Genomic DNA, 15,202 nt, shown 5'->3' with positions numbered 1-15,202 from the left:
CCCTTATTCCTTTTTTGGCTAAGACTTCCAGGGAAGTTTGTACCTTTTAAGTCAATCCAAGGCCAATAGAATCAAAATACAAACTTAAGAAACTCAACTCAAATGAGAAAATCTTGCATACAAGTTATAAACAGGGAAGAGTGTATTCACTTTAAATCAAAGTAAGCATGCCAGTTCTCACTGTGAAATATTGAGAACAATTAGGCCAAACATCTGGAATCCCACACAACCAGTGTTGTCAAAAGCAAAAGATGATGTCAAGGTGATAGGACTCCTTTTAGCCTAAGGCAAAAGTCAAAAAGCAAGGTAATGGCCTGATTATAATAAGGCGATAAGAAATATACATATATTTACCTATTCAATATTTAATCAATATAAGTGTCGTCTTCAACAATTAACACTATTAATTGTTCATCTCTTATGGTGTCCTATAAAATTTAAAAATTAGTAATAATTATTCAAAGTGTTAAATATACCTCACATCATAAGAAACATCATATTATTTTGAAAAATTCATCTTTTCCAATTGCACATTCTAGTCTTCTAGACATCTAAAAATCAAAATAAAAAACAAAATAAGAGAATGAACATCCTAGAGAAACTTTAGACATCATAGTCATCGTTGAAATTAAAATTGTCATTACTTTCATCAAGACTAGATTGATAGCCCTTCATCTCATTATCCCTATAATTGATAATATAACATTTCATCTTATACCATGTTTAATTTAATGTTAGATTGAATTAAGTTTTGATAGGAAAAAAAAAACCCTTAATTCAATCCAACATTAGAGTAAACAAAGTATGAGATGAAATGTTATATTATCAATCATAGTGATAGATTGAATTAAGCTATAATCTAAGTACATTTAATCTTAACCCATGGTCAAAGGCGACCACCTCTATGCCTTGTGCCTTATCCTATGGCAACCACCTAAGCATCACCTCTTTGAAGCCGCTTTGCTTGAGTCTTCAAGGGGTGACTTCTATCTACCCCGCTTAGCCTGGTGGCCTAGGCAAACTAGGTATTAGCCTTTGATAACACTGCACACAACTTGATCAAAATCATGGTCGCCCTTCCATGCCCAGAATTAAATAACTAAGCAAACATGAGCTATCCTGCTAAGCACAACTGTCACCCAGAGGATCACTAAACTTAATGGAAAAGATGCCCCCTATGTTCAACATTTTTCGCATGCCAGCATAAAGGAAAAGAGCCAAGTGCATGAAGAAAACCTAGTCACAGCACCCATTGAGCGGCCCCACAAACCAATCAAGGAGACATTCCCATCTGCCCGCAGATGATCAACCACTGCCTTCAGATCATCCTTCTGAAAGCCAAACAAAAGAATGTAAGATAGCAACCAAATAATAGAGAATAGTAATAACCACCATACAAATCCGTGATCTGGTGTATATCAGATGGAATTCAATGGGGAAGAGATATGAGGTCTTGTATAATGCAGACCTGTATTGAAATGAGAAAAGGGAAAAACAAACAAGCAGAATAAAATAACATAGAGATGCACTGTTATGCCAATTATATGCACTACAAAATAAAAACCAAATTTTCTTCAAGTTTAGTCCTCAATATATGTAATTATCAAGAAACCCATTGGACTATTTGTTCAAATAAATATATAAAAGTCTTTAAAAATAAATATATGTTAATACAAAAAATTAAAATGGAGGGACCAAAAAATTCACTCGTTATATTTTATTTTTTATATTTCTAAAGGGATCTTGCTTTAGTCACTCTGTGACTTACTTCATGCCACCCCAGAGTAACATGCTCCCCTCCAGAAAGGCCAGATCCTGAGAAATCAAGGGTGAAAACCGTAATATTTGAAGGCAGCAAAATTATAGCAGCTTCACTGGCATCTGCCCTGCAGCCACTGGAAAAAATCAAGATATTCTATTTGTCAGTAAAGCTGTGTTACATGAAACAAGAGTGTAAAAGTCAACTAAAAATTTAGAGGGTAAAAGTCAACTACAAATTGTGTGTTTAGACTTGGAAAAAATAGCATTGAAGTCAATGGGATCCAAGAAACAACAGTAACAAAGCAAGTTGTATAGATATCAGGAAACAATTATGGCAATAAAAACTACTAGAAGGAATTCAGGTAGCGAAGAACATAAAAAGTAGTCAGCTATGTCACATGGGTTTGGGTACGTGTGTCAGATGTGGGTGTGTATCTAAGCACCTGATCCTTCACATCTCAAATATTAGGATACAGGAACTCGACTGAAAAATGTTTTTGCATGATACTTGGATATGACATAAAAAGATAAAAAAATCAATTAAAATTCAATTAGAAGCAAAAAGTTAACATTCTCTTGAAAAAAACAATATTCTCTTTCTTTTCTCCTTTATCCTTGTTTCTAGAAAAGAAAAAAAAAAAATCATAATAATGAATATCCAAAGCAAAATAGGAATATCTGAAAAAGATCGTCACACCCACACCTCTCTCATATCGTGTCAACACAGGTACATTAAGTGAAGTTGAAGAGTCCAGGTATCACAAGTAATCAGGTAGACCCTAGACCAGATACAAGCAGCATGCAAATGACAGAAAAGAAGGAAGTCCTGCCATGTAATGGAGTCTAATGAAAGAAAATCCTTTGTAACAACAGACAAATAGAATCATGACGCATGAAGTTCTCTAATATCAACACATGATCTGATGATTCTGATCAGCACATATTTTTCCTGATTGATCTATACATTTTCTTTTTCCATTTAAAAAAAAAAAAAAGTCATGTAGGGTTACCTTTTTCAAAACCACATCTCTTAGTCCACTGTACAACATGTCAGATCAACTCATTTTCTTTGTTCTTGAGAGAATATCCTAGTATCCTAGTAGTATACATGATTCACAACTCTTCCCCCACTCCTGCTCTCTCCCCACAACAATATGAACATGATTTAAACAGCATATATTTTTCAGAATCATTCTTTATATTGTCTGTAAGGATTCCGAGAAAATGTTATGTAGCGTTGCTTTAAAAAATCAGATCTCTTAGTTCATGAAGCAATAACAAATTCAACACATTTTCTTTGTTCTTGTGTGAGAATGTCTAGTATCCTAGTCATACAAATGATTCTCACGCTTACTGAACAAACCAGATCCAAAAAGGAAATAAATAAATAAAAGTGGAAAATGAAAACATTTCCAAAACCTGACCTGATCAAACAACTAGTCTTCGAATCCACAGATTGATTTTCCTGTTTTATTCATAATATGTAAGTTATTCATAAGCTTTGAATATTTTTTACAAGGAGGCCATTTGAAAAATCAACTTATTAACTTAATATGACTTAATTTAAGTTACAAACATATTAAATATGCTTGATAAAGTAACTTAATATTACAACTTAAAGTTAAATATGACTTTGGTAAATCAACTTAATTGCTTAATATGACTTAATAACCTAAGCATAATTTAAGTTAAATTCATTTCAAGTCATTAAGCATTAAGCATTAAGCATTAAGTTTTACCAAACATCGACTAGGTTAGAAATTACAAGAGTCTTTTCTAGCCTAGTGGGTATTTCCAGATTCAGTGAAAAACTTTGGGTGGAAGATTAAGAGGCTGGATAAGTAGGGAAGGAAGGTATGCTACACATTTCCAGATTCAGTGAAAAACCTTGGGTGGAAGATTAAGAGGCTGGATAAGTAGCAAAGGAAGGTATGTTACACATTTCCCGATTCAGTGAAAAACCTTGGATGGAAGATTAAGAGGCTGGATAAGTGGTGAAGGAAGGTATGCTACATATCTCTCCTATGCTCGTTTTAGTGCATGTTGAGAGAATATAATCAAAGGATTTTCAATGAGGAAAGCTGTCAGATCAAAGGTTGAAGGATATCCTCATTAAACCTTTGTTAAAGTGGTCTTGTGCTTTATTCAAGATTGAGAATTACACATTGCTGGATCTTTTGGATGGCCTTAATTGTGAATGGTTAGGTCTTTATGATGGCAGTCTCATGTAAATGCTTTTTGTTTTTCTTTTCTTGGTGCATTTTGTATGCCACGTGTGTACATTTAGTGCACCTCTTTTTGCTGGTGCTACTTTCTATATTCTTTGTTTGCCTAAAAAAGGAAAATTACAAAGTGGTTGACTAATGATAAGACCATTTGTAATATGATATGCATAGAATATAAAACCACTAAAGTAATGATATTTACCAATAATGGTCATAGAATAGTTGTTGCATTATTTTTTATACTTGGAATCTACTTTATAGTGGTATTTACCAACAACGATCATACAATAGCAGTTACATTATTTTTTATACTTGGAATTTACTTTTTAGGACTATAATACTTTAATAGTAAAAAAGAATTATGAATTAAAGAAATTGTATTCATCATCAATGGTATGATAGCCGTTCCATTCATTTTTTATATAGTTGGAATCTAATATTTAAATGTATAATCTCCAGTAGTAAAAAAATTATAAAAAAGAGAAAACATTGTAGTGGGCCCGGTGACTGCTATAACTGTAAATAACAGTCAAGAAACCCTACTCTTTAAATAAACTAATGCCTTTTAGAACTGTGTTCCACAACTAGGCCCAAATGGATGCATCAACTCCGTTTCTGTAAGATTAGAGGCACAGTTAGCTGTGCTTTGATGAAACCAGCTGGAGCTTAAAGCTCTTTTCTCAACTGCTACCAACACCATATTCTGAACAGTAGAAAGTTCTGAGATATCTACATGAAATCTGTACAGTGCGTATGGAACCTCAAGATATTAGGGCAATATTCTAATCAGCTATAATTATTCACTAACCTGTTTCCATGGCAGTATATCACACATGGCAGAGGCTTTCCATCAGGACTAACAATAGGCACATAATGACTACACTGAAGAACATCTCCCCTACTGTTTACAACCTGCAGAATGTTTCAAGCCCTTTAGTTGAAGGTATACAGTCATTTGGAATTACTACAAGCTCGGCAAAGGAAATCATCATTTCATAAAGGACCAATCAAACAAATATTTTCTAAAAACATAATACTGATGATACAACCAGAACTGCAACTAACTCCTACAGGATGGTAGGTCAGCTTCTCGTATTAAATTAACACATCCCTCATAAAGCATCTCATGTATTTGGAATAAAAGATACCAGAATTGACCATAATTTTTTCAGATCATGGACATAGAGGCAAAGAAAAGTTCATTCTAGGTATGATCAGATTTTCAGCATCATTTACTATTGAAAAGTGCTCTCCATTTCTTACCATCATTTTCCATTCATTCATTCTTTCTAATCACTGAACAAGGTCTGATTCCAGTAAAACATAAACAGGGCCATCAAATGTTTCAAATAAAAGATGCCAAAATTGACCATAATTTTTCAGATCATGGAGATAGAGGCAAAGAAAAGTTCATTCTAGATGTGATCAGATTTTCAGCATCATTTACAATTGAAAAGTGCCCTCCATTTCTTACCATCATTTTCCTTTCATTCATTTTTCTAATCACTGAACAAGGTCCGACTCCAGTAAAACATTAACAGGGCCATCAAATGTTTCAGATCATGGGCATAGAGGCAAAGAAAAGTTCATTCTAGATGTGAGCAGATTTTCAGCATCATTTACTATTGAAAAGTGCTCTCCATTTCTTACCATCATTTTCCATTCGTTCATTCTTTCTATTCACAGAACAAGGTCCGATTCCAGTAAAACATAAACATGGCCATCAAATGTTTCAGATCATGGATGTAAAGGCAAAGAAAAGTTCATTCTAGATGTGATCAAATTCTCAGCATCATTTACTGAAAAGTGCTCTCCATTTCTTACCATCATTTTCCATTCATTCATTCTTTCTAATCACTGAACAAAGTCCGATTCCAGTAAAACATAAACAGGGCCATCAAATGTGTTCTCTTTAGATTTTCTTGTCTTGTCATCCATCCCTCTCAACAATCAGATCCCATCCAAGCTCATTATAAAAAATAGTTCTTTGATAAGTCATATTTGAGCATCAATAAGAATATACGCAAGCAAATGTACAAAAAGAAGGATGAGTTGTATTTCTCACAAAAACAAATTCTGACAGGAGAAAAGGAAAATATAGAAAGTAAAATGTGTAAGGAAGGACTAAATGGAACAACTATATAGAACTCCAATGCTGAAGAACTCTGGAATATGCATTCGGATTACTAGAATTACTTCCCAAGGAGGTCAAAAATCCTCTACATAAGTCTCTAATTGGGAGGGCCCACACCTAGCAAGAAAGTCCGCTTTCTGATTTGCTGAGTGAGAAATTTAGTTGAAAGACCTCAAAAATCTGGCAGTGTGGACAATCTGACACAGCCATCCAGCATATTTCCAAGCAACATGTTACCTATTTGATACACTGGAGATGACACAAGCAGATTCCCACTCCACTATAAAAGATACTGGCAGGTTTAGAGAAGACTTTTAATACGGTACAATCATGCTTTCTAATGACCCTAACAATCCAAGCTGACCTAGGTTACCCAAAAGACAACCATTAGCATTAACTTGAGTGAACCACTGGAAGAAGTTTCCATTCAGCTTGCACTTCCATCTGACTCGTCTTTGATGAGCATGCAAGGTTCTGATCTAGTAAGATTAAGTTCAATAGGTTCCATAAAATGCATTCATTACTGAAGCCCAGAGGGAAGAAAGAATTGTGCAGCCTCTCATGTGGCCCCCACAAATCTCCATCTGTCCAAGGAAATTTTGGCATTTCTCTCAAGACAAACTACCTGCCACAAAACTTGGGAACGCACAAAAGGACACGAGAGACAAATTAAGCAATGTTCATCTAAAGGTTGAGGTGTTTGCTGATGTGAATTGGCAGGTTCAGCATCAGATCATCAGTCCACTTTTGGTTACCATACCCTGCTAGAGCATAACCTCCAATGTATTCACATTGTAAAGCAAAGAGTTACCAATGGTTGCTAGATTAAATCTTGAAGCCAAATGCAGGGCAATGCTTTCTTGTGTATGTGAGGTGGTTTAGATTGAGATATCTTTTTACTGATGCCTATTAAAGAAAAGACAATTCTTTCAAATAATGGATTTAAGGTTTAAGAACCAATATATCTACGTTGCAATGAAGGGTTTCAGGTTCAACAACAAATAAATCTCTAGTGTCGTAAAAGATTGGCCATTGCTATAACCCAAAATTCAGTTCAGCATTCGGCACAAAGGACACTGGAATTGATCACAATTTATTGCCTAAAAATGCAGTCCCACTTGATTCATTCCATACATGATGTCATGCCAAGGTTCCAGCATGGATATTCATGTTGATGAAGTCTCCAAATTAAATTAACATGAGTATATATTGATAGGTTGTCTTAAACCATTGTTGCACCAACTTAAGACCTATTTGAGAAGGGTCATATAATCATTTAAACGGACAACACTTTTTTCATTGTTAAATAATTGAGGTCATTTGTTCAATGATATGCATATTGTAATTTTAAGAATGACAAGGTTAGGACATAACAAATACTGCATTCTCTCCTTTCCATTCTTCTTAAAGAAAACCCTATTGTTTCAAGTTCAAACCCAAGATATTTCTTTATTTTCATCTATCTAGACTGTAAACTCGTTTTTTCTTTCTAAAAACATAAAAAAAAAATCTTTTTATTGTAAAAAGAAGTTGATTAAAATCATACAACTGACGTAAATAAAAGAAACCTGTAACATTAAAATCTACTAAATTGGTTCCATCGGGGGTCCAAATCCTTCTCCGAAACTGACATGATGGGACATGGTAACATAATTGGCACTACAGAGAGGTTCTAATGCAGGGAAATCATTTCTCTAGTAACTTGTTTCTGAGGGTCTGAGATCCTCTGCAGCTCATCCAGGGTGAGATTGTTACAGTGAATCAATAAACCACCCCATGCAGCATGCTAGAAAGTAGGAATGTAGAAATGCTAAAAGGCTCATCTAATAGCACCCATTTCATAAGTCATGAAAGTTAGCATTTTGAGTGAGTTTGACAACTTGGTCCACAAATTCTTTTTCTATAGAAATTCTCTCAGCAATTTCTCCTTTGTCCAAGGAAATTGACTGAAAATGACACACTAATTAAAAAAAAAAAAAAAAAATCCCTTTTACATAGTTTATCTAACTAGTTTTCCCAAAAACTAATTTTTCCAACTAACATGAAAGTTCAAACATTAAGCATGTAAAGTAATAAATTTTGCATCTTTCAATATAGATACTGTACTCTTACCTCCAGATCCTTCCTTTGAAACCATTTCCCTTTTAGCATGAACTCTTGATCCAACAAATCATTTTTTGGATCATATTCCGCTCTGCATGCCAAAAATGGTTAAACGTTTAATCAACTTAATAATTGCTAAAAAAATTCAAACAAAAACCAAATAAAACATTATTATGGCAATACAAGTTAAGATTCTTAAGCATGCTTCATTCTTAGGATTACATTCTTAAGAATACTCAAAAAGGTATGTGTCTAAGCATTAAAGTCCAAAGTAAAAAGAACTTGACAGGATCTTCTTAAGCTTCACAATAGTGTAATCTGCTCCTTCAAAAATCCTACTGTTCTTCTCCTCCCAAAGGCATCAAAATTAGCAACAAAGAGCAGTCCTTCACATTCTCCTCTTGGAATTTATGGAAAAAATTACATATCAAGTTGCCAAGACTTCCTTAACCAAATCAAGAAAGATCCACACCACTCAGTGGAGGAAAAATAAAATACGAAAGCACATACATCACCATGGAATGGACTAGAGTCCGATTGGCCGACTCCTTATTCCTTTTACACAAGTTGCACCTGTTTTCCAAAAACAACCCTCTTCCTTAACTACTCTAGACTTTAACTTGAGGCATTTTCCTTAAGCCACCTAACCTCTTATTCCTTTTACAAAAATTTCACCTACTTGCCAAAAGCAAACACCTCTTTCTTACATAATCCAACGTGAGGATCTTTCCTTCAGCTGCATTCCAAGGAAAACGACAAAGCCACTTTAGATGCAGCAGCCAACAACCTCATTTTAGAAACTGGGAACATGGTCCATTCCCTACTTGCCGACATGTGAAAAAGTGACTTCACCAAGAACCTTCTTTCCCTTGGGAACTTCCAAGTAACAGATTTGATATAATTCCTAGCTACAACCACCTGATAAAGACAACTGAAAAACTCTTTGGCCACTCCCAGCTGCTAATACTGAAATAACGAAAATAACTCACAAGAGCACGAAGCCAATGATAGCTCATGTCAGCCTGGACCATATAGATTTATTGATGTTTACCAATAAGTAGAATATGCCTCCATGGATTTTGAGGACCATTTTCAACACTATTAACTGTTTAAGTAAGCATGAGCTTAGTTTTACATAACATCTAAAAAGCACATAAAATTGTATGGATGGCTTAATAAACATAAATTTCCAGTTAGGCCCCACCAAAAGTTATCATTCTCAAAATTTATAAAAGGTTAAATAAAATATAATGTTAGGCTTCAAATCTTTTCTGTCACAACAAAACTTAACATTGTGATGGAATCTAAAAGTATAAACTTTTGATCTCTACCCCTACATCTATTTTTGTGCCTCGCCATTTAGGAAGACTATGCATCATAAGGTCAGGTGGGGTGGAAGGCTAAGGGGATGGAGAAAAAGACGAAGGAAGATTTAGAGCATGGTTCCCTTATGTTTATTTTGGTGCATATGGAAAGAGTGTAATCTAAGAATCTTCTATGAGGAGTAGTCAAATCAAAGATTGAAGGAGACTGTAATGGGAATGGTCTTGGGATGTAATGAGAATGGAAACTGTCACAATGTTGGATTTGATAGATAGCCATCATTGTGAATAGATACATGCAGGCTATCTTGTTCAGTTGTTTTTTGTCCTTTAGTGCCTTTTGTATACATTGGGTGCGCCTCTTTTTGAGAGGCACTGATCTCTAAATATATTCTCTGTTTGCCTATCAAAAAGAAAAGGTCAGGCAGAAAAATGCCTGGCCAAAATTTTAAGGAAAGGGCCCAAATCTTGAAGGCTTTGGTTAAAATGGAGGGTTCCATCGTTTAGGCTTGGAGACTTCGCGAGCTGAGATGGTGGTCATCTCTATCCATAGTGAAACTCCATCAATTTCACAATCGCACGAAAGTTCTAAGTGAAACCATGTAAGATCTGTATACACTGTGTACGATTTTTTTTGGTGTTGTGTTACTGAAATTTTTTCTCTGCCTCTAAAACCTTAAATCTTGGTAGTTCTGACGGAACAAGTGTGCAAGAAATATAAAAGGTATATATGGAGCTAAAGAGCCCAGTGCCTCACATGTCAATCCCACCAAATCCCATAGTAAATTTAAAACATCTAATACTGCCTATTCCAGAATCACATTCAAGCTTCATCTCGAAATTCCACTGAATACTATCATGTTCTCAAGAATTCAAGATTCCCCGATTTAAGCATGAAATGCGGAATTGAAAACAGAGTTTAGAAGGGGGAAAAACTGTCAATTTGAAACATATACACAAAAAGATTCATCAGAAAATTAATCACTGAATTAAATTAAGAAAAAATGATTGGTTTCTGAGAAAAGCGGAGAAAATAAAATGAAAATTAACTCATGAATCTTACATCTTGCATTCATTTGATTATCAAAGTAAAAAGCGGGGGAAAAATAAAAAGGACGGCACGTTAAGTCGAATAATTGTATTAGGTTTGCCTACTTCAGTGAAACTTCTTGCTTTCTAATTCTGAGGCCCAAAATACAAGATTCAAATTTCAATTTATCTTCCTTTGCTTCACTTTCTGAGAAACCAAACGGAGCATAGATTCGCACCGAAGATGTGAATTAGCGTTACCTGGGAGGACGAATAATAAAGTTGACGAGCTGTTCCATAGATTCAGACGATTCGAAGATCACGATCTATTTTCTTCTCTCTAAGCTGCTTCAGGTTCTTGATAATCGGAAAACCGCCACCATCTTAATGATAAAGATACCAAGGAAAGTGAAAGATGAAGAAGAAGGAAAGAGAAAGAAAAGAAAATAAAGGGAAACGGACGACTTTCAAAGCAGAAGAAGGAAGAGGAGGAAGGAGATGGAAACCGGCCTCTCTTGTTTTTCTTTCCTTCCAAACAAAATCAAAAGCGTACACAAACAAAACAAAAGCATAAAAACAAAAATATAAAAATGGCCCCTCTCTCCTCCCCCACTCCCCTTGTCTAGCTGTGGCTGCTGATACGTGGAAGGCTGTCATTGGAGCTCATCTCTTGCCTTTTTAGGCACGTGTGATGCTTTGGAGGGTGTGCACACCACACGTGTGTATCTTATGACTTATGATATAAATTTTAAAAAATCACTTTTAGAAATGCCCGTTTTAATTTATAAGTAATTCTCATAATCTTCTTTAATTATTTAATAAATTACCCAAATTAATATCGAAACGTTTTTTTATATAAAGCTCTTCAAAACTTTTTGTAACTACTCACACCCAAATACTCTACAGGATTAAACAAATCTTCACACTGAGATCAAAGGTTAGGATCAGGTAAAATACTTTTTGTAAAGACTCACATCCAACCATATAAATATCATTCGCTCTATATTCAAATGTATCATTACAATTTAAAAACACATTTACATGATTAAAAGAAGTTTATATCTATATATTGTCATTAACTTTTTTTCCGATATGATGTAAGATATCACCAAATTTAAAAGACACTTTAAAAGAAAATTAAATTACTTAAATATTTTTTGAATAAAAATTTAAAAACACTTATTAAAAAAATATTTCGAATTAAAACAATTTTAATCTTCCTATCATTTTATTTTGTCATAATTATTTTATCGAGTATAATTCTCATCCCTTGTAAACAACAACTATTTGCGTTATTTCATTTATGGGATAATCAAGAATTTTTTATTTTTACTTTTTTTGGCATTTTTTGGCTGAGGGGTCCAATATATATATATATATATGAAAGAATGATTTGGATATTAGTAAATGTGTACAAAACTATAGTACTATCCAAATAAATAGTTTGTAGAATATCTTGAGAGTTGTATTCTTTTGGACACTTTCCATTTAAAGGTTAAATTGGTCCTTTTATTACTTTCAAAATTTTCCCCCATCTAACTTCAAAATTTCAAATCTAACTTCAATTAGTTTAAGTTAATTTTGGTCGATGGGTAATCATTGCCACGCAAGGGCTCTTTTGAGTAAGTTCTTTACCACTCCATTGCAAATTGGTGAATAAGAATATTAAACTAATTGAAAAACATATATGATTTAAGATTAATTTCACTTATCTCTTCTAATCTCTTAACTATATATATATATATATAAGTTATATTTGGTTTGAAAAAAAACTTAAAGGAAATTATGAAAAATAAGGTTTTTGATAATGTCTAATAATCTTGATTCGTTGTTTTACTAATCAATTTTTCCACCTTACGAATGTGATAACCATTATTTTCTAATAATACAAGCGTCTTGATATTTATTTTCACAAAGAAAAACATAAAAAATTTTGAGATTTTTTTTTTAAATGTATGTTTATTTTGTATTTAAGAAAAAAGGAAAAATGAGCGTATTTATCTTTCTTTGGTGTTTTCTAGAGGGATACAGAACTGTCGGAAAAAAAAAAATTTGTTTTTAATAATGATAGTTTCTCAATAATTTTAAAACTCCCTTTATTTCTCTCATTTATTAGTACGGGTTGAGTCGGCCTATTTGGGTACCTAAACTTAACTCCAACAAGAAAAAAAAAATAGAAAAAGTAGAAGGAAAAATATAAAAATTTAAAGAAATTTCAATATTTATTTTCTTTGAAAACCAAAGCTAGAAAAGGAAAGATCTATAAAAACAAATCCTAAAAGGAAACTATTTTGGCCAAATATTTAATTTGAAGTGTAAAGTATATGATGAGTATGGTATTTAATGATAACACATTAGCATTTTCACAAGCATGACATATGCAACCACATTGACTCTAATTAATTATTTCTATAGCACCCTTCCCCTTGGACTTGCTCAATCTTCCTTCAACATTACCTTTTTAGCTTTCATCACATCTAATATGCAATTCATTTTATTTTTCAAATTACAGACAAATCATATAAAATTTTGAAATATAAACATATCACGAGTCAGTTTCACAATGCTTTTTAAAAACACTTTTAACGTGAAAAATTTTTTGAGGAAAAAAAAAATAAGACTCTTTTTTAAAAGTGTTTTCAAAAACAATTTTTGAAAATTATTTTATAATATTTTATATAACATATATATGCTTGAAAATCTAAAATATTTTTAAATATATTTAAAATAATTTCTATATGTAATATTTTATTTGTAATAATTTTTCATATCTACATAATTATTTTTTAAAACAATAAAAAAATATAAATAAAAAAATTTAAAGTAATCAAATAATGTTATCTGAAATACCATGATTTTTGTTTTTAAGAAAAAAAATTTTAATTATTTTTATTTTAAAAAATATAAAACTACTTTTTGATTTTTAGTTATTAAACATGTTTTTTTTATGATGAATAGAAAATAATTATTAAATCTAAAACATTTGACAAGATTGATAAAATACTTTTAAAATATTAAACAAAATAAATATAATATCTTTCATAAATATTCTATAAATGATTCTTTCTTAAACTTTTATATAAAAAAAACACTTTAAATGGAAACACTTTCCAACCCACTATGAAACTGATGTTTAAGAATTCTATTTTCATTTATGAGTCCAACAATGGGAATTCAAATTGAGGAAACATTGGTATAATTAAAGTAAAAAGGGCATATTAAAGAGGGAAGAGAAGGGTAGCAAAAGTTTAGTGTCTTCAAAGGCATGGCCACTTAGGTATAGAGGGGAAAGGGAAGGGAAGGTGACCATGTACCTTCCATACAACTTTATGATGGAAAGTACCACCAACCTTAATAAATTAAATGGTTCCAACTTTGATTTACATTATGATTATTCATGGTGTCTTTAAAATAATTGACATTTGTTACCCTGCCCACATCATTTCAATTTTCACATATATTCTCAATTCAATGCTAACCCTTCAAAGTCCAATGTGTGGGTTCTTAAGATATCACTGAAATGCCTTCAGTGTATTAATGATTCCTTCCCAATGCTAAGAAACTTAGGCCTCTTTGGTAATTGATTTTGAAAATAATTATGAAAAATCGTTTTTAAGAATAATTTTTTAAAATGATTTTTTGATGTTTTGTAAAACAAAAGTTTGTTTTAAAACTAAAGTGTTTTTAATATTTAAAAATATGTTTTAAAAATATTTTTTATATATAGAGTTCTATTTTTAATTACTATACATATATGTATAATTATTTTTTTAAAATAACTCTAAAAGATGTTTTCTGAAAATATGATATTTTATGTTCTTAAAAAAAAAATATATAAAATAGTTTTTTAATTACCAAATATTTTTTACTAATTTTTTTTATTATAGAAAACAAAAAACTATTATAAAAAACAATTACCAGACCATTATTATTCTCCATTTTCTTTCGGTTTTTAGTTATGAATGACATTTAATGGGAATGACAATATTAACCCTGGTAGGCCCTCACCCACATTTGCAGCACATATGTTTGGTGATTTCATGGGCCATGTCTCATTATAAGTTAGGTTTCGATATAGTTTAAAAACATTACTTATCAAAGGTTATGATCAATCTAATTTGACTTTAGTTTTTTATCTTATTTGTTTGTTTTTTATTTGATTATTTTATATTTTAGTATCATTTATTTGTATTCTAATATCATATATTCATACTTTCATTTATAGCTTAAATTTTATTACATGTTTTCAATAATCAAGATCATAAATTTTATAGCTTTAGTGATATCCCAAATCGTAAAGAAAAAAAGTTTTTAGCGTCATATATGTATGAGTTATTCCCAATCATATACATGCGTTTTAAAATCGTGAAAGCCCTTTGACTCCAAAATAAATGATATTTACAAGATTTGAAACAAGTCTCTCATAAGAGGTATCTGATTGTTCCTGTTAGTCTTTTTCATTTACCATTTTAATTATAATTTAAAAACCCAATTCAAAATAAATTGTTCTTTAATAATTTGGCTGGCCATGTGTCAACAAATCCACCTCTCCTTTTGTGAAAGGAAATGGGCAAAGGTCCACTAGAGGGGTCTCTCCTCATTAGGGTTGTAGAAAGTGACCCAAGAGG

General features: G+C 32.2%; 1 protein-coding gene across 2 annotated transcripts in view; it reads right to left on the bottom strand.

The window, feature by feature from the left end:
• Nucleotides 1-11,123, bottom strand: part of LOC117914992 — a 30,473-nt gene extending 19,350 nt beyond the window's left edge. The window contains exons 1-5 of one of the 2 annotated variants that reach the window (XM_034830531.1): nucleotides 10,836-11,123; nucleotides 8,233-8,314; nucleotides 4,795-4,898; nucleotides 1,769-1,895; nucleotides 1,237-1,331 (exon numbers count right to left, since the gene is read on the bottom strand). In XM_034830531.1, coding sequence (XP_034686422.1) covers nucleotides 1,237-1,331; nucleotides 1,769-1,895; nucleotides 4,795-4,898; nucleotides 8,233-8,314; nucleotides 10,836-10,873 — 446 coding nt within the window. In that variant the 5' untranslated portion in view covers nucleotides 10,874-11,123. Of the gene's footprint in view, nucleotides 1-1,236; nucleotides 1,332-1,768; nucleotides 1,896-3,185; nucleotides 3,227-4,794; nucleotides 4,899-8,232; nucleotides 8,315-10,835 lie in introns of those variants that run through there. The other variant, XM_034830532.1, reaches the window with a different exon arrangement.
• Between the last annotated feature and the right edge of the window lie 4,079 nt (nucleotides 11,124-15,202).

The sequence above is a fragment of the Vitis riparia genome, chromosome 5 (assembly GCF_004353265.1).
Source record: "Vitis riparia cultivar Riparia Gloire de Montpellier isolate 1030 chromosome 5, EGFV_Vit.rip_1.0, whole genome shotgun sequence".
NCBI lineage: Eukaryota > Viridiplantae > Streptophyta > Magnoliopsida > Vitales > Vitaceae > Vitis > Vitis riparia.
Note: the sequence above shows the minus strand (reverse complement) of the source record. Positions and strands in the feature narration are given on the sequence as shown.